This window comes from Erythranthe guttata, chromosome 4 (assembly GCF_056151865.1).
Source record: "Erythranthe guttata isolate IM_541 chromosome 4, IM_541, whole genome shotgun sequence".
In the NCBI taxonomy this organism is placed as follows: domain Eukaryota; kingdom Viridiplantae; phylum Streptophyta; class Magnoliopsida; order Lamiales; family Phrymaceae; genus Erythranthe; species Erythranthe guttata.
Window position 1 is genome coordinate 7,361,882 of NC_142536.1, and position 22,253 is coordinate 7,384,134.

General features: G+C 35.2%; 2 protein-coding genes across 3 annotated transcripts; one reads left to right on the forward strand and one right to left on the reverse strand.

Moving 5' to 3' along the window:
• Positions 1 to 1,372: 1,372 nt before the first annotated feature.
• Positions 1,373 to 5,253, reverse strand: LOC105967773 (uncharacterized). 2 transcript variants are annotated; one of them, XM_088816752.1, is made up of 7 exons: positions 5,073 to 5,253; positions 4,209 to 4,373; positions 2,778 to 3,675; positions 2,582 to 2,659; positions 2,429 to 2,500; positions 2,075 to 2,196; positions 1,373 to 1,857 (listed from the first exon to the last, which is right to left on the reverse strand). In XM_088816752.1, exons 2-7 carry the CDS (start codon positions 4,341 to 4,343, stop codon positions 1,609 to 1,611), a joined length of 1,554 nt encoding a protein of 517 aa, XP_088672878.1. In that variant the 5' UTR covers positions 4,344 to 4,373; positions 5,073 to 5,253; the 3' UTR covers positions 1,373 to 1,608. The 2 variants fall into 2 exon arrangements, with proteins under 2 accessions (XP_088672878.1, XP_088672879.1); XM_088816753.1 differs by lacking the exon at positions 5,073 to 5,253 and adding an exon at positions 4,592 to 5,031.
• Positions 5,254 to 11,945: 6,692 nt separating this feature from the next.
• Positions 11,946 to 13,761, forward strand: LOC148771034 (uncharacterized). Its single transcript, XM_088817454.1, has 2 exons — positions 11,946 to 12,164; positions 12,277 to 13,761. Exons 1-2 carry the CDS (start codon positions 11,946 to 11,948, stop codon positions 13,759 to 13,761), a joined length of 1,704 nt encoding a protein of 567 aa, XP_088673580.1.
• The last annotated feature ends 8,492 nt before the right edge of the window (positions 13,762 to 22,253 follow it).

The window sequence follows — 22,253 nt, forward strand, 5'->3', positions numbered from 1 at the left end:
AACTACAAAATTACAAAATCAATTATGAAAACTACTAAAAACAACTATTTTTTTTTTCATTTTTTTCCTGAATCAACTATGAGAAAACTGTAACACAACTAAAAAAAATAGTGGTTTAGTTTACAGTCAACTACAAATTCACGAAATCAACTATAAAAAAATCGAAATCCACTATAAAATTATCAAAATCAACTACAAAAATAAAAAACAACTACAAATTTTCAAAATCAACTACAAAACAAACAACGCCAATTTTAGAGAAAACTTCTATAAATTCATTTCTTCTATTTTGCCATGGCTGAGATAGGAGTTTTCTTCCAGAGATAGGGCCAAGGTACAACTCCGATCATATAAGTTTTCTTCCACTGATCTTCATAGATTTCGAATGTGCTATGCATAAAATAATCCTCATGTCCCCAACTATTTCATACATAAAAACAAACACAAAACAATTCAATAAAAATTCAAATCACAACACACAATAGTATCCAAAATATGTAATAACATCAACAAATTGCTGACTTTCTATTTAAACAAACGCAAGACTCAAATCACAAAATAAATCAACAAATAAGACATGATAGAAATCGAATCCTACTGTTATTTGACAATTGAATCAAGATAACAATATCATAACAATTAATCTAAAAAATCAATCAATTGCAAAATAAAAACGATTAAATAATGAAGGAATTTGATAGACAAACCTAAATAATCTCACTTGCTTCGATCCGGATCTCGTCGTCACCGGCGTTACGCCGTCATGAAGGCTAAGAGGTTGTCGACGTCGTATCGGAGTCAAGTGATGTTGGAAGTTGTCGCCAAAAAACGGCGGAGAAATGGATTGGAGAAGAAGCTTCGTCATCTTCTTCACAATTGCCCTTGACCATGGGATTCACACATAAAAAGGCCGTTGGGAGAGAAGAAGAGGGATGAGGAAAAATAGAGAAGATCGTTAGGCGGAGGTGGGGAAGAGGTGGCAGGGAGAGGCGGCGTGGCGCAGGTTCAGAGTTGTGGCGAGAGAGAGAAAATGAGAGAGATACGGCTTGTGAAGAGAAGTGAGGAGAAAATATGGTTTAATGATAATTAAGGGTAATATAGAGATATCCCTAAATTTCAGATTTATGGAAAATTGAAATATATAATGAGGGAGTTTTCAGTAATATGCAAAATGATGTTATATCCATCCTAATGTAACTAAATGTGTTAGAGGTTTTCACTAATACTTCCAAAAAATTTCAGTAAAGAAAATAAAAAATAAAAAACGACCCGTTCGGATGGGGCTCGGTCCCTACCCCTATTATCAAAATATCATGGAGTAAAAGAAGAAAATGCAAACAATCAATCAAAGTAACCAAATACAGGCAGAAAGTAAAAACAAACAATGGTGCACATTAGTCCAAAAAACAACAATCCAAACACGGCCTTACAAGTCTTGAAATTCCTACAACATCAAATTCACAACACAATTAAAACAACAAACCTAGGAAAAAACAAAAAAAAACATCCACATTCCAATCCACATTAATACCTTCCACAATTCCAAGTTCGTTCATTCGTTTTTTTTCCTCCAAAATAGGCAATTCGTAACCGCATAAAGATTCACCATTAATTACGAACAATATCAACCCTGTAAGTGTAGAGATCATCATTTTCGGGTTGAAACCTGCACTCGTCTCCCAGCTTGATTCCATTTGCGAGGCAGAATTCGGTCCAATTACCGGTCAATGCTTTCAGAGAGAATATTGCCGGGTTGAGAATCATCCAGTGCCTTCCCATTGGATCTCTCACCCGCACAAATTTCCCATACCCGCTCTCTCTCCTCATCGGATGTGATGGAATGTGAATCGGCAACTCCTGCATTATATATATATGTATATATATATAGAAATCGCAATAAATCCAGTTGTGCGGGAATTTAAATGTAGATAAGTCTTTTTAATGATTTGGATTTGACAAAGATTTTCTCGAAGAAATTTTCGAAAGACTCCAAACGAGATTTGAAATTCGTTCCAAAATAGATTCATAAGGATTTATTATTATTATTATTATTATAAATCAACAAATAGCGTACCAGGAACGATAGGCTTTTTACAATTGCTGAAAATTGACCGATGGCACCGAATGGGACTGCATCGTATAGCAAATCAGGCTCGGGTTTTACCACTAGAGGAGCACTGGTCACCTTTTCTGCATCTTGCGAACAAATTACAGACGATTAAAATCGGGGTATGATTCTTCTATTTTTTTACTTTGAAATATCGAGAAATAAAACGCACCACAAGATACTCCAAGAAAAGGCTCGGGTTTTACCACTAGAGGAGCACTGGTCACCTTTTCTGCATCTTGCGAACAAATTACAGACGATTAAAATCGGGGGATGATTCTTCTATTTTTTTACTTTGAAATATCGAGAAATAAAACGCACCACAAGATACTCCAAGAAAAGGCTCGGGTATATCTTCCACCTCTACCAGCTCTTTCTTGATTGCGCACTTACCTGTTTATAATTTTGGAAACCAATATTTAAGTTACGAGAACTATCTTAAAATATAAAACGGGACAAACTTCGATGTCATACCAAATAGATCTTTGAGCGCTGAGCTGGCGAATGGAGAAGCATATTCCTTCTCAGCGAATACTGCGCTCTTTTCCAACACTTCAGATTATCATCGGTGAAGAAGAATTAGCTCGCGGGCAGATGTATTAAAATATGACCCCAAAAGAAATATTAATAATAATAATAATAAAGAAAGAAACAAAACGAGTTGTCTAACCATCACGGAAGCTGGAAATAATACTGTCGATCGCGTTCTTGCACGAGTTACTTTTATCGGAAGGTTCCGCTAGAAACTTATCAGAATGGACATTGACTTGAGTGGCATCCGCCGTAATTTGAGCATGACAGGGGGCTATTTCTTCACCTTTGATTGGAGTGGCATCCACCGTAAATTCAGCATAACACGGGGCTATTTCTTCGCCTTTGATTGGAGTGGCATCCACCGTAAATTCAGCATCACACGGGGCTCTTTCTTCGCCGAACCCGTTTCCCAAATCGCCCTCACAAATCACATCCATTTCAGCACGAGAAGATTCTTCATTCGTGTCCAACTTGTTAATCTCAACATCCATTTGAACGGGACCCACAATCTTGTTTTCGTCGAGTGCTTCTTTCTTCATCTCGAAGTTCGATAGATCGAATAAAAAACCCCTGTCTTCTCTTTCATAGTGCCCGTTATCTCTATCAACCATGCAAGTTAGATCAACCATGCAAGTTGGATCTGCCACGTCAGCATTTTTCTTCTCCACTGGATCGGTTTTCCGTTTACGAAAATCCGATCCACTAAGCGGTTCCTCCTCTTGGGGGAATGTTGGTGGGTCCGGCCTCGGCCTTTTCTTCTCTCGTGGCCTTACTTTGTTGAAGTTGATTCTCTCGAAGGCGTTTCTCCCGTATATTTGAACAACAAAGTGGCTTCCCTCTTTGTAGTTGAATACGACGAAATCTCCCATTTCCATACGATGGTCTTGATAAAACCTGTTCCACCCCTTATGGAACGAAAGTGAACCATCGAAGTACGAAATTGTTACGGGCCATTTTTCCCCGTTTGAATTCTCGATTTCAGTTTCTTGATTAGCCAAGTGCACCACTTTTCGAGCAAATTTCCGAGGCAAGTACTGCATGACAGTCACAAATGTTATAATATACATAAGTCATTTTTATCTAATAGAGAAAAAAGGACAATTCTTAGACGGCAGAACTTTGTCTAGGGAAAGTGAAAAGTCGGGTTTGTCTTAAATGATGATCTAAGACGCAAACCGAAAAAGTATACACGCAATCAATAAGGAGTAATATCACCTGCCAAAACAAGCTTTAATGTTTTATAAGGCATTGTAATTAGTTTAGACAACGATAAAGATGAATAATAAATGACCAATATTACACTTCAAGTTAAAGATCTTAAAGATTTCTAGCGAATTTTGTTACGTGAAGTTCAAACGTAGTCAAGAATACACATAAGACGCATACTATTATATTTTATAAAAATCTAAATAAATACAAAGAAGTAACAGTATATCTTAGGCGCATTTTCTTAAAAAAATTACCACTCGGAGAAAAAATAAACAAGCTTGACGCGACATACAAAAATCAGTATTATACGAGAGGAGACAACAAAAAAAATAAAATAAAAAAAGAGAAACTTTTTTACCAGAACTTCTGTGTGGTCTTTGCCTATCATGATTTTGATGAATCGAGTGACTATCGGTGAAACTTCTTTCCGCTTTTCATGATATGCCTCACGGTTTTTCCCGCACGAATCAGGTGCTACCACTCGTCGAACCATCTTCTTTTCGCCTTTGGTTAAATTAGTTGCCTAATCGACGCCTTCGTGTACGATCTTACAATCTAGATACACAGGTCAAATAAACGAAAATGAGATTTGTAGTTCGACCAACCAACACAGAAAGAAAAAAAAGACATCATTAAACAAGAATCAAGAATGTATTCGAAGCATGCGACATTTAACAAGATTATAGTTGTGCATGTGTAACCAAATGCGATTGAAATTTACGGGTCGGAAATGGATCGCACATTTCGTCGTCAATTTTCCCGGAAAAGATGAAACAAATATAATCATCCTTAATCTGAACATTTTCAGACAACTCCAATTCCAAAAACAAGGATCAAGAATGTGTTGACATTAACAAATTGCGGTTCGATTTAGGGTTTGAACCGGGATAACACATTCAATTACTTTTCCAGAAAAATAGACGACAAATTTAAGCATCCTTATCTCAGACAAACTCAAATTCCTTAAACAAGAATCAAGAATGTGTTCAAGAGATGTGACATTAACAAACTTATAATTGTGTGTGTGGCAAATGGGGTTAAATTTAGGGTTAAAACATTAAAAAAAAAAAAAAAAAAAAAGAACCTTGCTTTGATCCCACAACTTGAACAAAACCTAAAGATTGCAGACATTTAAAAACAATTAAAAAAAAAAAAAAGGAAACAACAGAAAGAAATAGAAAACGGAGCAGCGAAAGAAAAAGAAAGAAAAAAAAAGACTCACCTTTGAGTGTGTAGAGTAACAAGAGAGAGAGAGAGAGAGAGAGAGAGAATGGGAAGAGGCGTTGATTGAAGGTTCACAGGTGAGAGAAAAAACCCTTTGCAGTTTTTGTACTGTTTTTTCTGTTTTCGTGTCTGATAGCAAAAGTTTGCCATCAATGCTACACGCCACCCCAACTCACCCTGGAAGATTTTTCCTTTTTTCCTTTTTCCCTTTTTCCTCTTTATTTGTTTATTTATTTAATTTTTTTTTTTAACCCTTCTGCGGGGATTAGGGGAATAAGTTGGAACATAAATTTCAATTTTCGTCGATTTGAGACAACTTTTTTCATTTCGATTTCCAAATTTTTCCGATTTTTTTGGATTGAAATCTGAATTGTACTAGAAAAAAAAAATGGAACTTCCAATTTCTAAAATTATTTAATTTCCAAAAGTAATTCAGAAAAATTCTAATTTTTATTTTGAAAAATGGTTAAATACACTTATAAATAATATATATTATGTAACACTTATTTTACATGATTCAAAATAAACTAATGATTTAATTGTATTTATACTTTATGGGCATGTCAATGACTTTCTTATGCTATATGTCACCTAAAAAAAATTAGTTTCTTTTACGTTTGATTTTAATTTTGTTTTAGGATTTTGACATATTGAATTGCTGCATGAAGATTTATTTATTTTTTTCAACTGAAATTTAGTAGTTATTAATTTTACTTTTTATCGATGTGGAATATGTTCTTATTTTTTATGCACTTTTCAGAAAATTTTCACTAAGTTGGAAATTTTAAAAATTATGTGATTTTTTGAACATTACGGGCCTTTTGGAATTGGGTATGAATTTTTAGATTCTAATTTTTTGGAATTGAAGTTGAAATTCATTTTGTACCTCCGATTTTTTTGTTTTTTTTCTAAAGGCTAATTCCAGTTCGATGGATCCGACTTTCATCTTTAGTGGGGATAACAATTTAATGTTTTAGTCCGTTCCAATTTTGAAGGTATAGTACCTCGTACCAATCTATATGTCAATAAATAGGGTAGTTGAGTGTTTCAAAATTCTAGTAGTATATTATGAGTTATGGGCATCTGGAATAATGACTAACGATGGGCTATTTGGTCATGCAAGAGTTGACCTAGTAGTTGGAGTAAGTAAACATTTGTCAATTGACCAATGTTCAAATCCCTTTGCAAACGGTCGCTAAGTGGAGCTTGTCACACATGGTTAGCCTAGTGTAATTTATATTCTAGTGTTGTTTGAAAGCTATTATACGAGAGTGTAGGTTTATTCAGTGCACCTACATAGTTGGTTGCGGGTTACTTCATTACCAAAAAAAGAAACAATGGGCTATTCGTTCCCTCACTCTTATTTTTTCTTCATCTCCACTATAACCATGTAGTAATAAATAATAGTATCTGATGACAAGCAATGAGATAAAATATGTATATATTCTTTTCAATAGAGGTATGAGTATATATACACAAATTAATAAGGTATACAAGGAAAACCTAATTACAATTAAATTAAATTTCTAAATTACATTTTAATTAAATCCCATAATTACGGATACAAATTAAAAAAATAATAATAAATAAAAGTTGCTATACTAAGAGCATCTTTAATAGGGAGATCTTTCTCATAAGTGCTTGGTCCCGGTTCTTCTCAACCTACCAAAAGTACAAATGTTGCAGGCGAGTCGCCTTCAAACAGAGCAATAGAACGGCTGACCTTGAACAGGAGTCGTCCCACGTGACACTGTCTTGAGAGAATGATTGTGTTATCTCGTGCATGCATTGATGGCTGATCATACTTCTAAGATAAAATCCAAATGGCCTCGCCGATGCTTCTTCTATCAGCACGATTATAGGAAGCTAATGTAATAAACCTTATCTGCAAAATGCCCAAGTATGTACAAAATATAAAAGATGATGCATGCGTTTTGTATATATGTGTGCAGTGTTCTATGTTATATTCTGTAGCAAACTAGCTAATGACCCTATTTATGGGATACAAGAGACCTTAGGCTCAAAATATTTTAATGTGCGCATGCTTTATTGTCATTAAAGGAGATGTTACAAAAATGTTATATAAAAGTAATTAAAATATTAAAAACGTTCTTTAAGCATTAGATCTCCTTCAAATTTCCAACATAAACGACGTGATTAAATCGACTTCACTGAGTAGAGAATGGGTGCGTCTTGGGCGGATTAGCCAAGTCGTGTGACGAAAAATGCGTATCTTGGTTCTCTATAAGTTGTAATTAATACATCAATTATATTCTTCATCGATTGAAGCGCTTACACTTCTCAAAGCTATGGAATTTGCCCGCGATCATCAATGGAATCATGTTATTATTATAACTGATGTTGTTTATGGTAACATTATATGTCGATGACATTAAACAGATAGTTGCTTGTTTTGAAGAGTTTAGAATCCGGTAGATATTGAGAGATAATAGTAATTGAGCTACGGATAAAATAGCTAAATTGTCTACTAGAATCCCGTTCTCTCCCCTGATCGAGATATCCTCTGTTTCGCCCAAGGAAGAAAAATTGAATCATAAAAAAATTGGAGCATTAAGAATCTCATTTACATCTAGTGTTCTTGCTGATCATGTTATGGATATTATAAACTTATAATTGCCTCATTAATACAATTCCTCTTTGCTCTAAAAATAATGAACGTTGTTATATTTCACTACCCGGAAATTAGTTGTTGGAACGGCATAAATTGTCTAAAATGGTCTATTGTGACGGTTAACCTATGGGTAAAGCTACACAAAGGTGTCACATAGAAGCAGAGCCGGCCCTAGGGTCTCCAGGGCCTTAGGCGAGATTAAAAATCGAGGCCCTAATCGTTTCTTTTCTATTAAAAAAATAATTATCTATATATATATTAGGCTTTCTTTTATTTAATTTTGGGGCCCAAATTAAAATGGGGCCCTAAGTGATGGCATCTCTGGCTTCCCCTCAGGACCGGCTCTGCATAGAAGATGGCAATGGCAGTATACTGTGGCTTTATCCCGCTTTGCATATTTGAAATATAGTTTTTTGGCACTTTGCACCATCGAATAAAATTAATAGCACTTTGGATCCTCGAAACACGATAAATCATGAATATATACAGTTTAATATTTGAAATACAATTTAAAACTAATGAATGTAATTCAATATTTTAGTGGTATTTTTTTAGAATGCCAAATGTCAAAAATCATCTTTTTTGTATTTACCAATCCTTTCAAAACTACAAAATGCAAAAATAAAAATCTTCTCATCTACAAAAATAAAAATCTTTTCATTTGAAAATTATATTTTCTTCCAAATATTTCTCCCAAATATTTTCATTAATTACAATAAATGATCCATCAATCAAATAATTTGGTGAGAAAATTATATCTTTTTAGTAAGAAAATATATTTTTTTCAGTAATTCGTTGTGATTTTCTTTTTTATGCATTTTGTATGATTGAAATTATGTTGAGGTAGAAGAAAATAACATTTTAATTAGTTATTTTGCACCCTAGAAAAAAAAATCAATAAAATGAATTTACCCTCATTAAGTTTTTAATATTCAATAGGGTGTATTCTGAAGGATTTATTATTTTTCGATGGTGTAAATTGCTATTAATTTTTTTCAAGAGTGTAAAGTGACAAAATGCTAAATTTCGAGGGTGCAAGGTGGAATTAAGCCATATATCAATGTGACGGTTTTGGCGCGCCTTAAAAGAGAATTAATTGTATAGCGACTGGGAAAATTACAGTTTATGTCCCTAAACTTTACCACTAAAATGATTTATGTCCTCAAACATTTCAATCCACGAAATATGTCCTCAAACTTGCCAGTTTTGATCACTTTATGTTCTGTCGTTAACGTCAGCAGCTAACTTCGACGGAAATAGCACGCGTGGCTCACGTGACGTCTATGTGGCCGTTAAATGTGACGTGGCTAATATATTGAATATTAAATGTTGATGTGGCACAAGAATATACTAATTACCTCGGGTGAATATTAAAAGCGAATCCTCTTCTGGTTCTGAAAAAGATTTTAGAGGAAGCTTTAATTCTTCTCCCAACTCCGTCTTTAGAACGTTGGGGTCGTGTGATTCTTCACCTGCTTATGCTTGTGCCCCTTGTGGTCTCGATGAAGCGAGCACAAGGATGGTGAAGATGGCACAAATTCTACCCAACTCAGCAGTTTCAGAACCTGCCCAGAAGGTGTTCGACAAAATGTCTGAACCAATTTCAGAACAAAAAAAACATGCAGCACCTGTCAAAGCTGCATATAATTCTTTTTTCGCCAAGAATAGAGTGCCCAAGAACGGATTCCAGCTCCCCAACTTCCCCAACGAAGTGGAAGAAGACATGATATTTCAGCCCGAAGATGAAAATGAAATCGAGGAAACATTCGACATTTGTTTATTGGGCTATTTTGCTGGTAAAACACCACGAAAAATGGACATGGATTCACAGACAATTCTGCTATTTTTGAATTTCACCTCAATTGAAGGATTCGAAATGGGGTTTTAAGGATTGGATTTACGGGTTCATTGGGGATATGGAGAATTAGGGATTTTATAATAAAAATAGGGGAGGAGAATGACGTGTCGCTCCACATCACATTTCGTCGACCAAGTAGGCACTGGGTGTTGTACAGCTCGACATTTCAGGGCCACATAGACGTCACATAAGCCACGCGTGCTATTTCCGTCGAAGTTAGCTGCCGACGTTAACGGCAGAACATAAAGTGATCAAAAGTGGCAAGTTTGAGGACATATTTCGTGGATTGAAATGTTTGAGGACATAAATCGTTTTAGTGGTAAAGTTTAAGGACATAAACTGTAATTTTCCCTATAGCGACTCAATTTTTGGGTAAAATTAGAGTTTATGTCCCTAAACTTTACCACTAAAACGATTTATGTCTTCAAACTTTTTCATCCATAAAATATATCCTCTAACTTGCCACTTTTTAACAATTTATTTTTGCCGTCAATTTCGTCAGTTGACTTGGACATAAATATCACGTGTGGCATACGTGATGTCGACCTGGCTGTTAACGTGATGTGGAGTGACGTTCTCGCTGACACCCCAAGATGATGCGACCAAAAACAATGACGTGGAGTGACATGTGGTTCTCTACCTAAATTTCAATTTAAAATTCCGAATTTGTGATCCCCCCTATTTCATTGAACCGAAGGCAAAAACCCTACCCCCAAATTCCTCGTATGAAGCATCGAATTGAGGTGAAATTCCGCAACAACAAGATTGCCCAAACCTAATTTCGCAAAATTTGAACATTGTGGAGTTGGACATCACAATCGAGCAACAATTTTCGATTTTGGTAAGTTTCTTTAAGGGTAAATAGCACTTTACCCCCTTGTGGTTTCAACTTGTTGCACTTTACCCCCTGTCATATCAATATAGGTCTTTTACCTCCCTGTGGTTTGCACAATGTAGCGCCCGTCAGTATATCCGTTAAAGGTTAACGGAGGATGGTTAATGTCTAAAATACCCTTCTAATTTCTTACAATTTACATGCCCTAACCACGACCCTCATACATGTGGTAAATCGTTTCCCCCAAATTCACACAACTCACCCAAAATTCCCAAATTAACTCTTCTGGATTTCACAAACTTCTATCGTATTCAACCAGTTCTTTGCAAGATTAGGGAGTTAGTGCTCAAAGAATGTGATTACGACAATAGATGAACTAGGTGAAAGAAGGTGTTTGCGACAATACATCGAATTGCGAACGAGTCATGGAAGTTCCCAAGTAAGTTATTCATTTTAATTCCTTCTTCGTCAATATTTATGCTTATTTTTGTTTTTATTACGTTAAATAGAGATACCCATGTTTTTTTGTCCACAACTTTTTAAAATGATATGGCTCGAATCCCTAATTTATCTGGGTGAAATACTGAAATTTTTTATTGGTCTCATGTTTTGTGTTCAGATTTTGCCCTATTTATATTGTTTGAATTGTCCCTTTTATGTCATTTTGTCTGCTTTCAATGTGTATTGTGGTCCCTGTTCGATTTTTTTATTCTTTGGAAGAATGGTCCCAATTTTGGACCAATTTTTATCCACTTGCAGTACATAATTAGCCATTATCTGGAACTTTTTTTTATATTCTTTCAGCTTTAATTATGTACTGAATATTATGCATTATGAAATTTCCCAATTTTGGACCAATTTTATCCACTTGCAGTACATAATTAGCCATTATCTGGAACTTTTTTTTTATATTCTTTCACCTCTAATTATGTACTGAATCTTATGCATTATGTAATTTTTTCTTATTATAGGAACCCTGTGACTATAGGATTCCATTATGGAGGAAATTTTATGTGGAAACCTATGATCAAGTATGTTGGAGGAATGGTGGAGTTTTTAGAAATTGAAGATAGAGCCACACTGTCTTATATGTACTTTGAGTAGTTGTATCACTCTCGGTTGGGAATCAATGAGGGATGTTTGATCTACTATAGAGTGGCTGGTGAAACTTTAGATAGATGTTTGAAAATTTTGAAGGGGGATGAGGATGTAATTCAGATGGTTACAACTTACAGCTTATGAAGGCCGAGATGTCATTTGCATATATGCAGAAAATGTTGAAGAAGAAGATGGGAGAAATATTGATCCAGAAGATGAAGATATTGATAAAACTATTAATGAAGTGTTTTCAGAGATGTTTCCAGAAGCTAATGAATAAGAAACAAACCACCAAGAAGAACAACAAGAAGAAAATCAGCAAGAAGAAGAAGATGATGATAGTGATGATGAAGATTATGAAGAAGATGAAGATAGACCACCATCTGAAGTGAGTAGTCATCCTAGCTGGTTTGAGGAAGGCCTGGAGGTCCTACATGATGACATTTTTATGACTGAAACTATTGGAAAAGAGGCAAGTAAAGGTCCTGATGTGCAAGTGGAAGAATGGTGGTCTGATTGTGGAGATCCTATGGAAGCTGAAGACATCTTTAATAGTGATGCTGAAGGTGAACAGTATGAGGAATTCAATGAGGCTACTGGCATGAAGAATCCTGTTTTGTCTGTAGGGTTGAAGTTCTCCACACCACAACTGTTTAGAAAAGCTATGGTCAGATGGAATGTACTGAGAGGTCATGTTATCACCTATATAAAGAATGAGAATAAGAAAATAACTGCCAAGTGCAAGCAAGACTGTGGCTGGCAATACATCAACATTTCAGATCAAGTCATTCATATCAGAGTACAAGTATGGAAGAGTACATGAAAATGGACATGTAAATTCCAGATTCTTAGCTGAAGAATATCTTGATGATTTGAGAGACAACCATGAAATAAAAGTAAAGTCCATGAAGAGAAAGGTAAGGAAAGACCTTAATGTTGATATCAGTAGGTGGCAAGTCTATAGAGCCAATCATAAAGTAAAGAAGCTTGTGGAGGGAGACATAAAGAAGCAATATGCATTGCTGAGAAACTACTGTGCAACAGTGCTACACCACAATCCATGGAGTTGTTTCAAGATTCAAACTGCAGAAGCAAATAACAGAGGAACTCAACCTAGGTTCTTAAGGCTGTATGCTAGGTTGGTTGCACAAAAAAGTGGGTATTTAGCAGCATGTAGACCTATAGTGGGATTAGATGGATGTTTCCTCAAAGGATCAGTGGGTGGTCAGCTTTTGAGTGTTGTTTGCAGATATGGGAACGACAATCTCTTCCCATTTGCAATTGCTGTTGTAGAATCTAAGTGCAAGCAGACTTGGTCATGGTTTCTGCTCCAATTACTCAATGATATGGGAAGTGTTCAAGAAAGAGGGTGGGTGCTTATTTCTGACAGACAAAAAGGTCTAGTTGAGACCATAAATGAACTCATGCCAGGTGTGGAGCACATATACTGCATCAGACACATGTATGCCAATTTCAAAATGAAGTATAAAGGCAAAGAATTGAAGGATCTATTATGGAAAGCAGCATCTACTGCAAACAAGAATGAATGGCAGTACTACATGAATGAGATAAAAAAGGCTGATCCACCAACTGTTGCTGAGAATGGAGAGGAAGGTCCTTGTGCATTTAAGTGGTTAATGAATGCTATTCCTCAAAACTGGGCCAGGTCACATTTCTGTCCAAGAGCTAAGTGTGATATACTTGTGAACAGTATGAATGAAAGCTGGAATAACTACATCATAGATGCCAGAGATATGCACATCATTTCTAGGCTGGAATGGATTAGAAAAGCTCTAATGATAAGGTTTCAAGTAAAAAAAAATGGTATGCTGAAGCATGTGGGAAAGCTTGGTCCTAATATCTTCAAGAAATTGGAGAAAATTAAAGAAGCCAGTGCTTATGCTTTTCACTTGGTCTGGGGGATGCTATATGAAGTAGAGTGCCATGAAGGGCCTCATGTTAGACAATGCTCAGTTAATTTTGAAGCCAGAAGTTGCACCTGTAGGATGTGGGATGTGAGTGGACTGCCATGTAAGCATGCAATCACTGCAATATATATGAACAAGCATCAGCCAGAGGACTATGTGCATCCATGCTATACTAGGGAAGCTTATTTGGCCACCTATAACTTTCAAATATGTCATGGCATAGTGCCAGGAGAACATGATTATGTCATGACTGGATTGCCACAACTTCTGCCTCCAATTATTAAGAAACAACCAGGAAGACCTAAAAAGAAGAGAAACAAAACAGCTGATGAATAAGGCAGTAGAAATCCTTCTAAGGTTTCAAGAAAGAAATTGGCAGTGACATGTGCCAAGTGCCTCCAAACTGGACATAATAAAAGAGGATGCAAGGGACAAATGCATCCTAATTCTAAGTTGTTGAAGGTAATTTATTTACTTAATTTGTATTTTTCATTTTCATATTATTTGGATAATACTAATTTTTTATCTATTCATTTATTGCAGGCAAAAAATCCCCAACCTCCCAGAGTTAAGAGGGCATCAATTCCTACTGAAGTACCTGCAAACAGTAAAGGCATTTCTCAACTTGTTCCCTTTGAGGTATTTGTTTTGTTTCAATATTTTATCATTGAGTATTTGTTTTGTCTCAATATTTTATTATTGAATATTTTTAAATTTATATATCTAACTAGTTTTATTGTTTCTGCAGAATTCATTTGCACAAAGTCCTGCAATTCAAGTACCTGCAGCACTGCATTCAAGTCTCTCCTCCCAACTACCTTTATCACATTCCACTTTTGAGGTTAGTTTGCATTTCACATTTATTTCATTTTTCAGTTAGACCTGATTTGTAAATATTTAACCACATTTTATGTTTTTTGGTTTAGAATTTATTTTCCCAAACTACCTCTTCTCAACCAACATTACTGCATGGGCCTAATGGAGCATTGTTCCAGAGATCAAAAACAGCTCCAGTTGGTAGTAAAAAGCAGGGAAAAAGGCAAGTGAAAGGGAAGAAAAAACCAGTTTGGATGCCTTGATTCCAAACTGAGTTGAAGTAATTTTATGATTTTTATGTTTTCCATTGAGAGCCATGTTTTTGTTAGTTAATCTAAACTGATCAATTTTTTGTTAGTTGGCTCAGTGGATCTTTTGTTCTCTGTTGAACAATGAACAAGTTGTTTGTTTGGTTATTTATTTTGGCCACTTATGCAAAACAATGTGTTTGTTTGTTGAAACAGTTGGAAAATGTTTTTTGTTGGTGAATGTTAATTTTGCTGATTATATTTTGCTCAGTTGTCCAAATGATTTGGTAATTGATATATGCAGTTTATGGAAACAGAGGCATTAGTAGTCATTAGTAATAACTTTTGATTTCAAAACTTACAAACAAGAATTGCAACTGAAATTAAATACAGAAAAAGACATCCAACCACCATTTGTTTCACCATTTCTTGTTTAGCTTCAAGAACTTAAACCCTAGTCTTTATGCCTACAACCATTTGCTCAATTCCCTCTCCAGCTCTAGATGATGTTGTTCCAGTTGATATGAAATTGATTGAGTAGGGAGTGCACCATCCTTGAAAGCCACAATTTGAATCGGAGCACCCAAAATATAATCGACCCTTTGATGGCTTCTCAGTTTCAACAATTTTTATGATAGCTTTTCTTCCACAAGAACATATCTTCCCGTGGTATCGTAGATCGACAGTTTCATAGTTGTTTGAAGAAGAAGAAGAAATCACAAAAAAAGGGGGGGTTGGGGGGCGTTGTTCAGCAGCAAAAAAAAATTGTAGGGTTTAAATTGAAAAAGATGGTGGGGTATTTATTGTAGAATGAGTGGTAAATATTGAATGAAAAGCGGTTGAAAGGTGTAAAAATATTAATTTATGGTAAAAAAACTCAACCAAGTCATTTTCGAGCGAGTGAGATGCACTCTCCGTTAACCTTTAACGGATATACTGACGGGCGCTACATTGTGCAAACCACAGGGAGGTAAAAGACCTATATTCATATGACAGGGGGGTAACGTGCAACAAGTTGAAACCACAAGAGGGTAAAGTGCTATTTACCCTTACTTTAAAGTTGATATCTTTAAACTTCGATTTTGGGAATTTGGAAGGTGATAGTTTCGATTTCAATCAAATTGGATATTGTAGTGTAGAATATGAGTAGAAGATCAAATTCTAGCTTTCGGAGCCCATCTTCAATTAAAAAGAAAAAGAAAATGTAATAATGTACCCATTAGAAAGAAAAAATGGTCACATACTCATTTTAGATAAAACACTTGATAAGCTTTATCAAGCACCAATAAAAAAGAAAAAGAAATTGACTCGAATTTAGAGTTATGATTTTGACCATTTAAAGTTAAATGTTTTGAATCGTAAGAGTCTAACTATGCAAATTTCATTTCAAATACATATTTATGGAGGTACGTACATGAATTTTTGTATGAATTCTTGATAGAATTGGTTTTAAGTAAATTAAATTTCTATGCAAACGAAAAAAATAAAGAAATCCAATTTTCTCAAACCGGCTGATATTAGAATTTTTTGAAATTCACAGTTTACTCCTTTAACTTTTCAGATATTTCACTTTAGCCCCAAATTTTGAATGTTTTATAGTTTAGTCCATACATTTTTTTCTGAAACAGCAGTAAAAGTCCGTGGTTTTTCGTATATCCTCACTGCAGTTTTGACCCTAAACTTTAAACAATGTACAGTTTGGTCCCTAAAGTTTACAACAGTTACAGTTTGGTCACAATTTTTTATTTTTTTTAAGTTTTGCAATTTAATCTTTAATTTTCAGAATCTGTTAGATTCTCAAACAAAGTTATTTTAGACAACTTGCACAAGGCTGGTTTGTTATTTTCTTCCATAACGGCTTTTGAGATCCTACACCGGGTGAAATACACCGGGTAGATCTTTACCATTCATATACACACAAACACACACACACCCACATTGGTATGTGTAGATCAACGGTAAAAAATCACCCGGTGTAACCTTCACCGGGTGTAGGATAGATAAAACCCTTCCATAACTTTGAGAAACCTATATATTTTTAAAGTTAATCACAAATACCACCCATGTGTTATCTCTAATTATCAAATACCCCCTGTCAAATTTTAATACCAACACCCCTGTGTTAACAAAGTCAGGGCATCGAGACCCCTGGAGGCAAATCGTGTTACTCACTCGCGGGTTGTGCGATTTTTTATGTTATTTTTACGGTGAAATGTCATAATTACCCCTTTATAAATTAAAAACAAAATCTGATTGATTAAATTATGAATAACCTACATTTTGAGGACCAAATTGTAATTTCTAAAATTGCAAAATAATGAAAAAAAGAGAAAAGAAGAGTTATCACGTCTTTTTCTTTTCTTTTTGTCTTTTTGGTCTTTATTATGTAATTTAAATGTAAAAAAATAAAATTAAAAACATATAAAAAAATTAATATCACAAAATTAAATTAAAAGAATAATGCTTATAAAATTCAAATTAATTAAGTTATAAAATTTGGTGTAATTAAATTAGTTACAAAGTTTAAAAAATTGATATTATTAAAGCTCGAACGACGTTTATCGCATCCCGTATATATTTAATAAATTATTTTTTCATTCAACATAATATGAATAAAAAACTAATTTGGCAAAAATCTTAAATACAATATTAAATAGGGTAAATGGCAAATAGGCCCATGACAAGGGCACTTAATTAAAAGAGGGACATCCAACTTTTTTGTCTTTCAAATAAATCCAGCTCATTCAAACTTATTTGCAAATAAGGAAAATCCTTTTATATATACCAAAATTACTCTCAATTCATTGAAACTGAATTCAACTCCAATTTCATGATTTACATCCCAATTTAGCCCAATTTCATCAATTAACCAATTTTAACCATAATTTCAATTTTGACTCCAATTTTGACCCGCCACCACCGGAGACCGCCGGTCGCCGCCGTTGACCGGCGTAGACTTTTTTTTTTTTTTTTTTTTTTAAAAAAAATTTTTTCCCGAAATTTTTTTTCCGACCGGTCAACTGCCATTGACCGCGGTCTCCGGCGTTGACTTTTTTTTTTCTTTTTTTTTTAATAACTTTTTTTATTCTTCAAAAAAATATTTTAATTAATATTACTGTCATGGCTGCTAAATTACTGTCTCCGACAGTTATTTAACTGTCGGAGACAGTATTTTAACTGTAAATTGACTTTTTTTTTTTTGTTCAAAAATATTTTAATTAATATTATTGTATTTGCTACCAAATTACTGTCTCCAGCAGTTATTTAACTGTCGGAGACAGTAATTTAACTGTTAATTGATTTTTTTTAAAAATATTTTAATTAATATTACTGTATTTGTTGCTAAATTACTGTCTCCAGCAGTTATTTAACTGTCGGAGACAGTAATTTAGCTGTTAATTGACTTTTTTTTTTCTTAATTTTTTTTAATTAATATTACTGTATTTGTTGCTAAATTACTGTCTCCAGCAGTTATTTAACTGTCGGAGACAGTAATTTAACTGTTAATTGACTTTTTTTTTTTTTAATTTTGTTTTCTTAAAAAAAATTATTTTAAGTAATATTACTGCCTTGGCTGCTAAATTACTGTCTCCAACAGTAATTTAACTGTCTTAGACAATAATATTAATAATATTACTGTTCGGGAAAATAATATTCATAATATTACTGTCCCAAACAGTAATATTACTGTCTGAGACAGTAATTTAGTTGTCAAGATAGTAATATTAATTAAAATATTTTTTTTCTAAGAAAAAAAAATTCAAAAAAAAAAAAAAAGTCAACGCCGGAGACCATCGGTCAACGGTGGTTGACCGGCCGGAAAAAAATTTCAGGAAAAAAAAAAATTTCAAAAAAAAAGAAGAAAGTCAACGCCGGAATCTGGCCGGAAAAAAAAACATTTCAGAAAAAAAATTATTTTCTGAAAAAAAAAAATTGGGGGTTAATGTGATATATTTGTTTAAATCCGGGGTCTATGTGTAACATTAAGGAAGTTAGAGCATAATGGGTGGAATTGATAAGAATTATATTATGGAGGGTATGTTAGACTAAAGACATGGGTATAGGTTTAATTGAGAGACAGTTTTTTTTGTTGACTAAAATGCATTTAAGTCCCATGTGATGGGCCTTTTTGCCATTCGCCCTATTAAATAATTTATAGAGGATATAATTTACTACTTAATGGATTACTCAAGTACATAAGAATTTTCGTATCATTCCAGTCAATTGTGTATCATAAATTTCATACTTCAAAATATATTTCCAATATCTTTTAGTGGATATTGTTGTTTTAATCATCATTTTGTTGCATTGAAATATCAATTTTTGTGAAGTTTCTCTCTTATCTCTCTCTCTCTCTCTCTCTCTCTCTCTCTCTCTCTCTCTCTCTTTTATAACTAAAATGCATTATTAAGGAAAGGAAAAGATATACCTCTCCTATATGTTAGACACATAAAATGTCCATCTTATTTTACATTTTGTTTTATTCGTTACATACAATTTTTTTGGGTTAGAATTTATTTTAAAATAAAAAATTTATCTCTTTTTGGGCTAGAATTTATTTTGAAATAAAAATGATCCAAACAAGCATTAATTTTTAATAACAATTCATTTTATTTCATTTTACTTTGTATTTTTATCTATTATTTTTCCTTAAGAACCAAACAAAACTAAGGAAGATGATTTTCCTCAAAATTATTTTAATCAACATTTTTCTTAGGAACCAAACACAATTGGGATTTCAAAAGTCCTTGATTTCCTTTTTCTTTGCATTTTCATTTTCCTTATTTTGAAATCCATGAACAAATCGGAGCTTTAATGTACAAGAAAGACACATTAAAAATTGTGATTGTTTGCATCGTGGATTCCCTAAACTTGTGAATTGTAATTACGGTAAACTTACAGTCAACTAATTATAATTTATACATATAACATGGTATATATATATATATATATATATATATATATATATATATATATATATATATATATATATATATATATATATATATATATATATATATATATAGTTTGAATGATTATCACTCCAACAAGTAAGTGATTATCGTTAGACTAAAGTCTACTAGCGCTAGTAGCATTATTCTCTTATCCTCTTAATTATCTCATTCGATGAAAGTATTGGTCTTAAAAATTTCAGTCTATGGTTACGAATTTTACTTCAATCGAATGGGACGTAAGAATCGAGGTGCGGGGCAAGAAGTGGGAAAATTGCTGACCTAATCAAAATAAAATAAGATAAAACAAATCCTAATAGAATTTGAAAGGGTAAAAATGGTACTTCCTCTGTTCCACAATAACTGCCTCTTTTAAGAATTTTTTTGTTCCATATTATCTGTCACTTTACAATTCCAATACTGCATTAATTAAATATTTTTCAATTATACCCTTATTAACTCTCCAACACTCTTTCTGCATTAATTAGTAAACAAGGGTATTTTCGTCTATTTATTTATATTTTCCTAAAATAAAGATATATTTATTGAGATTCTTAAGACTCGTGCCAAGATGAAAAACGACACATATTTAGGAACGGGGGGAGTAGAAGCTAATTATTTGGCGTTGATGATGTAAAAAATAAATCACCTAATGTGTTGAAGCTGGGAGAGCAAAGTAGGTCACGTGCTCACGAGCTAGATAGTCCTGAGAACTTTAATTTGCTCTAGGGTCCTGCGAACAGAAAACACGTAATCTAAGCCGGGGGTTGATCCGGCGGAAACCCCTCCGACGCTCAAGTCAGACGTGAGGATAGTTGGTAATTGTAGAGAGAATTTCTCAAGAAGAATTGATTGAATAATAATAACGTACCTTTATTCAATGAATTTAAGTTGTATTTATACTTTATTGATTGGGCCGAGATCAGTTTATCAGGCCCAACTTTCTTTGGGTGTGATTGGGCCTTCGTATAAATAGCTAATAAGTTGGGCCTGTGGCCCAGTAAATATGGGTCTATTGGGCTGGGCCAATAGGCATATCATTAAGCCCCCCACTCTCGAGTCGATGTGGGAGAGAACTGGTGTGAAGTGCCGGATCGTGTCGAGAGTAGAATTGTATTTCGTTCTTCGTGTTTGTGTCGTCGACGGGGGGAGAATAATAATAATTAATTATTATTATTGTGTGTGCCGGAGTCGTGGGCGGATTTATATTTACAGTGCATAAATATAAAAATTTGCTTAGTAGTAGGTAAGTCCTTGTGAAATCAGTAGAGGAGAGTATCAAGAACCCCGCCGAATAAATATGGGTGAGTAATCAAATTTATTCTTTTATATATCTCTCTCTTTTATTTTGCTCCATATACTTCGTTTTCAGAAAAGAATTTATTCTCTGGTTGAGAAGATCAGCATATAAAATAATTATATGTCCCAAGTGGGGAAGGCGAAACAGTTGAAAATTATTCTGCGAAAGTCGATTGTAGAGACCGAGATGACCTTTGGCACCGTAGGGAAAGTACTTGGGTCGAGTTCCGGTAAAAAAATTGCACCGGAGAAAGAAGCCGCGCGTTCCGATTGCACGCGATTAGGGTTATCCGGAGAAATTGCTGCGGAACCAGTAGAAGAAGCCGCGCGGCTCGAGGTTGTGAGAGGAGCCGCGCGGCTCGGTTCCGCGCGAAGTGGAGCCGCGCGATCGGTGTGTGTGGGTGAAGCCGGGCGCGGAGCCCGGAGTGGGATGGAGAGAGAAGAGAGAGAGAATGAGAGAGAAAAGGGGGTAGGTGGGTTTGTTGGGTATTGTTCACGTGGGGGTGGAGGAGAGAGAAGGTTAAAGGTGGGTGGGGTGGGTGGTGGTGGGGTTGGTAGGGGTAGGGAGGAGAGAGAGAGAGAGGAGGAGAGGGTAGGTGAGGCTGGTAGGGGTGGGGGTAGGCTGGAGAGAGAAAGAGAGGAGGAAAGGGGTAGGGGGGGTAGGGCGGGGTGCATCGCGCGGGGGGGGGTACCCGCGCGGCGCGCGGGAGGGGGGGTTTCAGACGCGCCCGCGCGTGGGGGCGCGTTGGGGGGCGCGTGCGGGCGCGTGGGGGGCCCGTTTTCGGCCGTTTTCGAGGAGCATCCTCCCGTTTCTTCTCCCGATGATTTTTTGGCATCAAATGTTGGTATTCCTAATATTGGTGATGATGTTGGTACTAGTAGGAGACGTATTCGGTCTCAATTTGTGGACTTTGGGAGTGATAGTGAAGAATCGCTTAAGTCGAATTCTTCTAAGGAGTCGGAGGGATCTGAGGGATCCGAGAGTGATGTAAATCCGGATGGAGACGCGGGAGATGGTGATGATATTCCACGAGAAGATGTCATTATAGATAAAAATAAAGGGAAGAAAATAAAACCACTTAATTTGAGTTTGGTGGATTATGATACTTCGTTAACCGAATCTCAATTCGGTATTCTCCGTCAGCTAGTTGGGGCTCCGAGGAATATTGAGATGCTCTTACCTAAAAAAGGTGAACGATTGTATGCACCCCCCGTAGGGTTCCACACCCAATACGTCGCATATTTGACATGTTCCTCGCAGATTGTGCCTCACTCCACTCTTTTGAATGTATGTGAGGAATTTCGGATAGGATATAGTCAATTAACTCCGAACGTGATTCTCACGTTCGAAGCTTTTCGACAAAGAATGATCGAAGTAGGATTACCGATTAGTGTTGAGATGTTCAAGGCCTTGTTTACCCTACATCGTTCAAGTGATTTACCCTTCTTCTGCACACATCCTCGGGTTCCTTTCAGATTTTTGAAGAGTATTGGCTTGAAGTGGGATAAATGG

Bases quoted from the DNA above. Each gene is read 5' to 3' on its own strand.
- LOC105967773 (XM_088816752.1), bottom strand. From the start codon at position 4,343: ATGGTTCGACGAGTGGTAGCACCTGATTCGTGCGGGAAAAACCGTGAG. The intron at 2,197-2,428 runs GTGCGTTTTATT...TTTGTTCGCAAG, and splicing joins TTTTCTTGGAGTATCTTGTG to ATGCAGAAAAGGTGACCAGT. The intron at 1,858-2,074 runs GTACGCTATTTG...TATATAATGCAG, and splicing joins TAAAAAGCCTATCGTTCCTG to GAGTTGCCGATTCACATTCC.
- LOC148771034 (XM_088817454.1), top strand. From the start codon at position 11,946: ATGACTGAAACTATTGGAAAAGAGGCAAGTAAAGGTCCTGATGTGCAA. The intron at 12,165-12,276 runs GTCAGATGGAAT...TCAACATTTCAG, and splicing joins AACTGTTTAGAAAAGCTATG to ATCAAGTCATTCATATCAGA.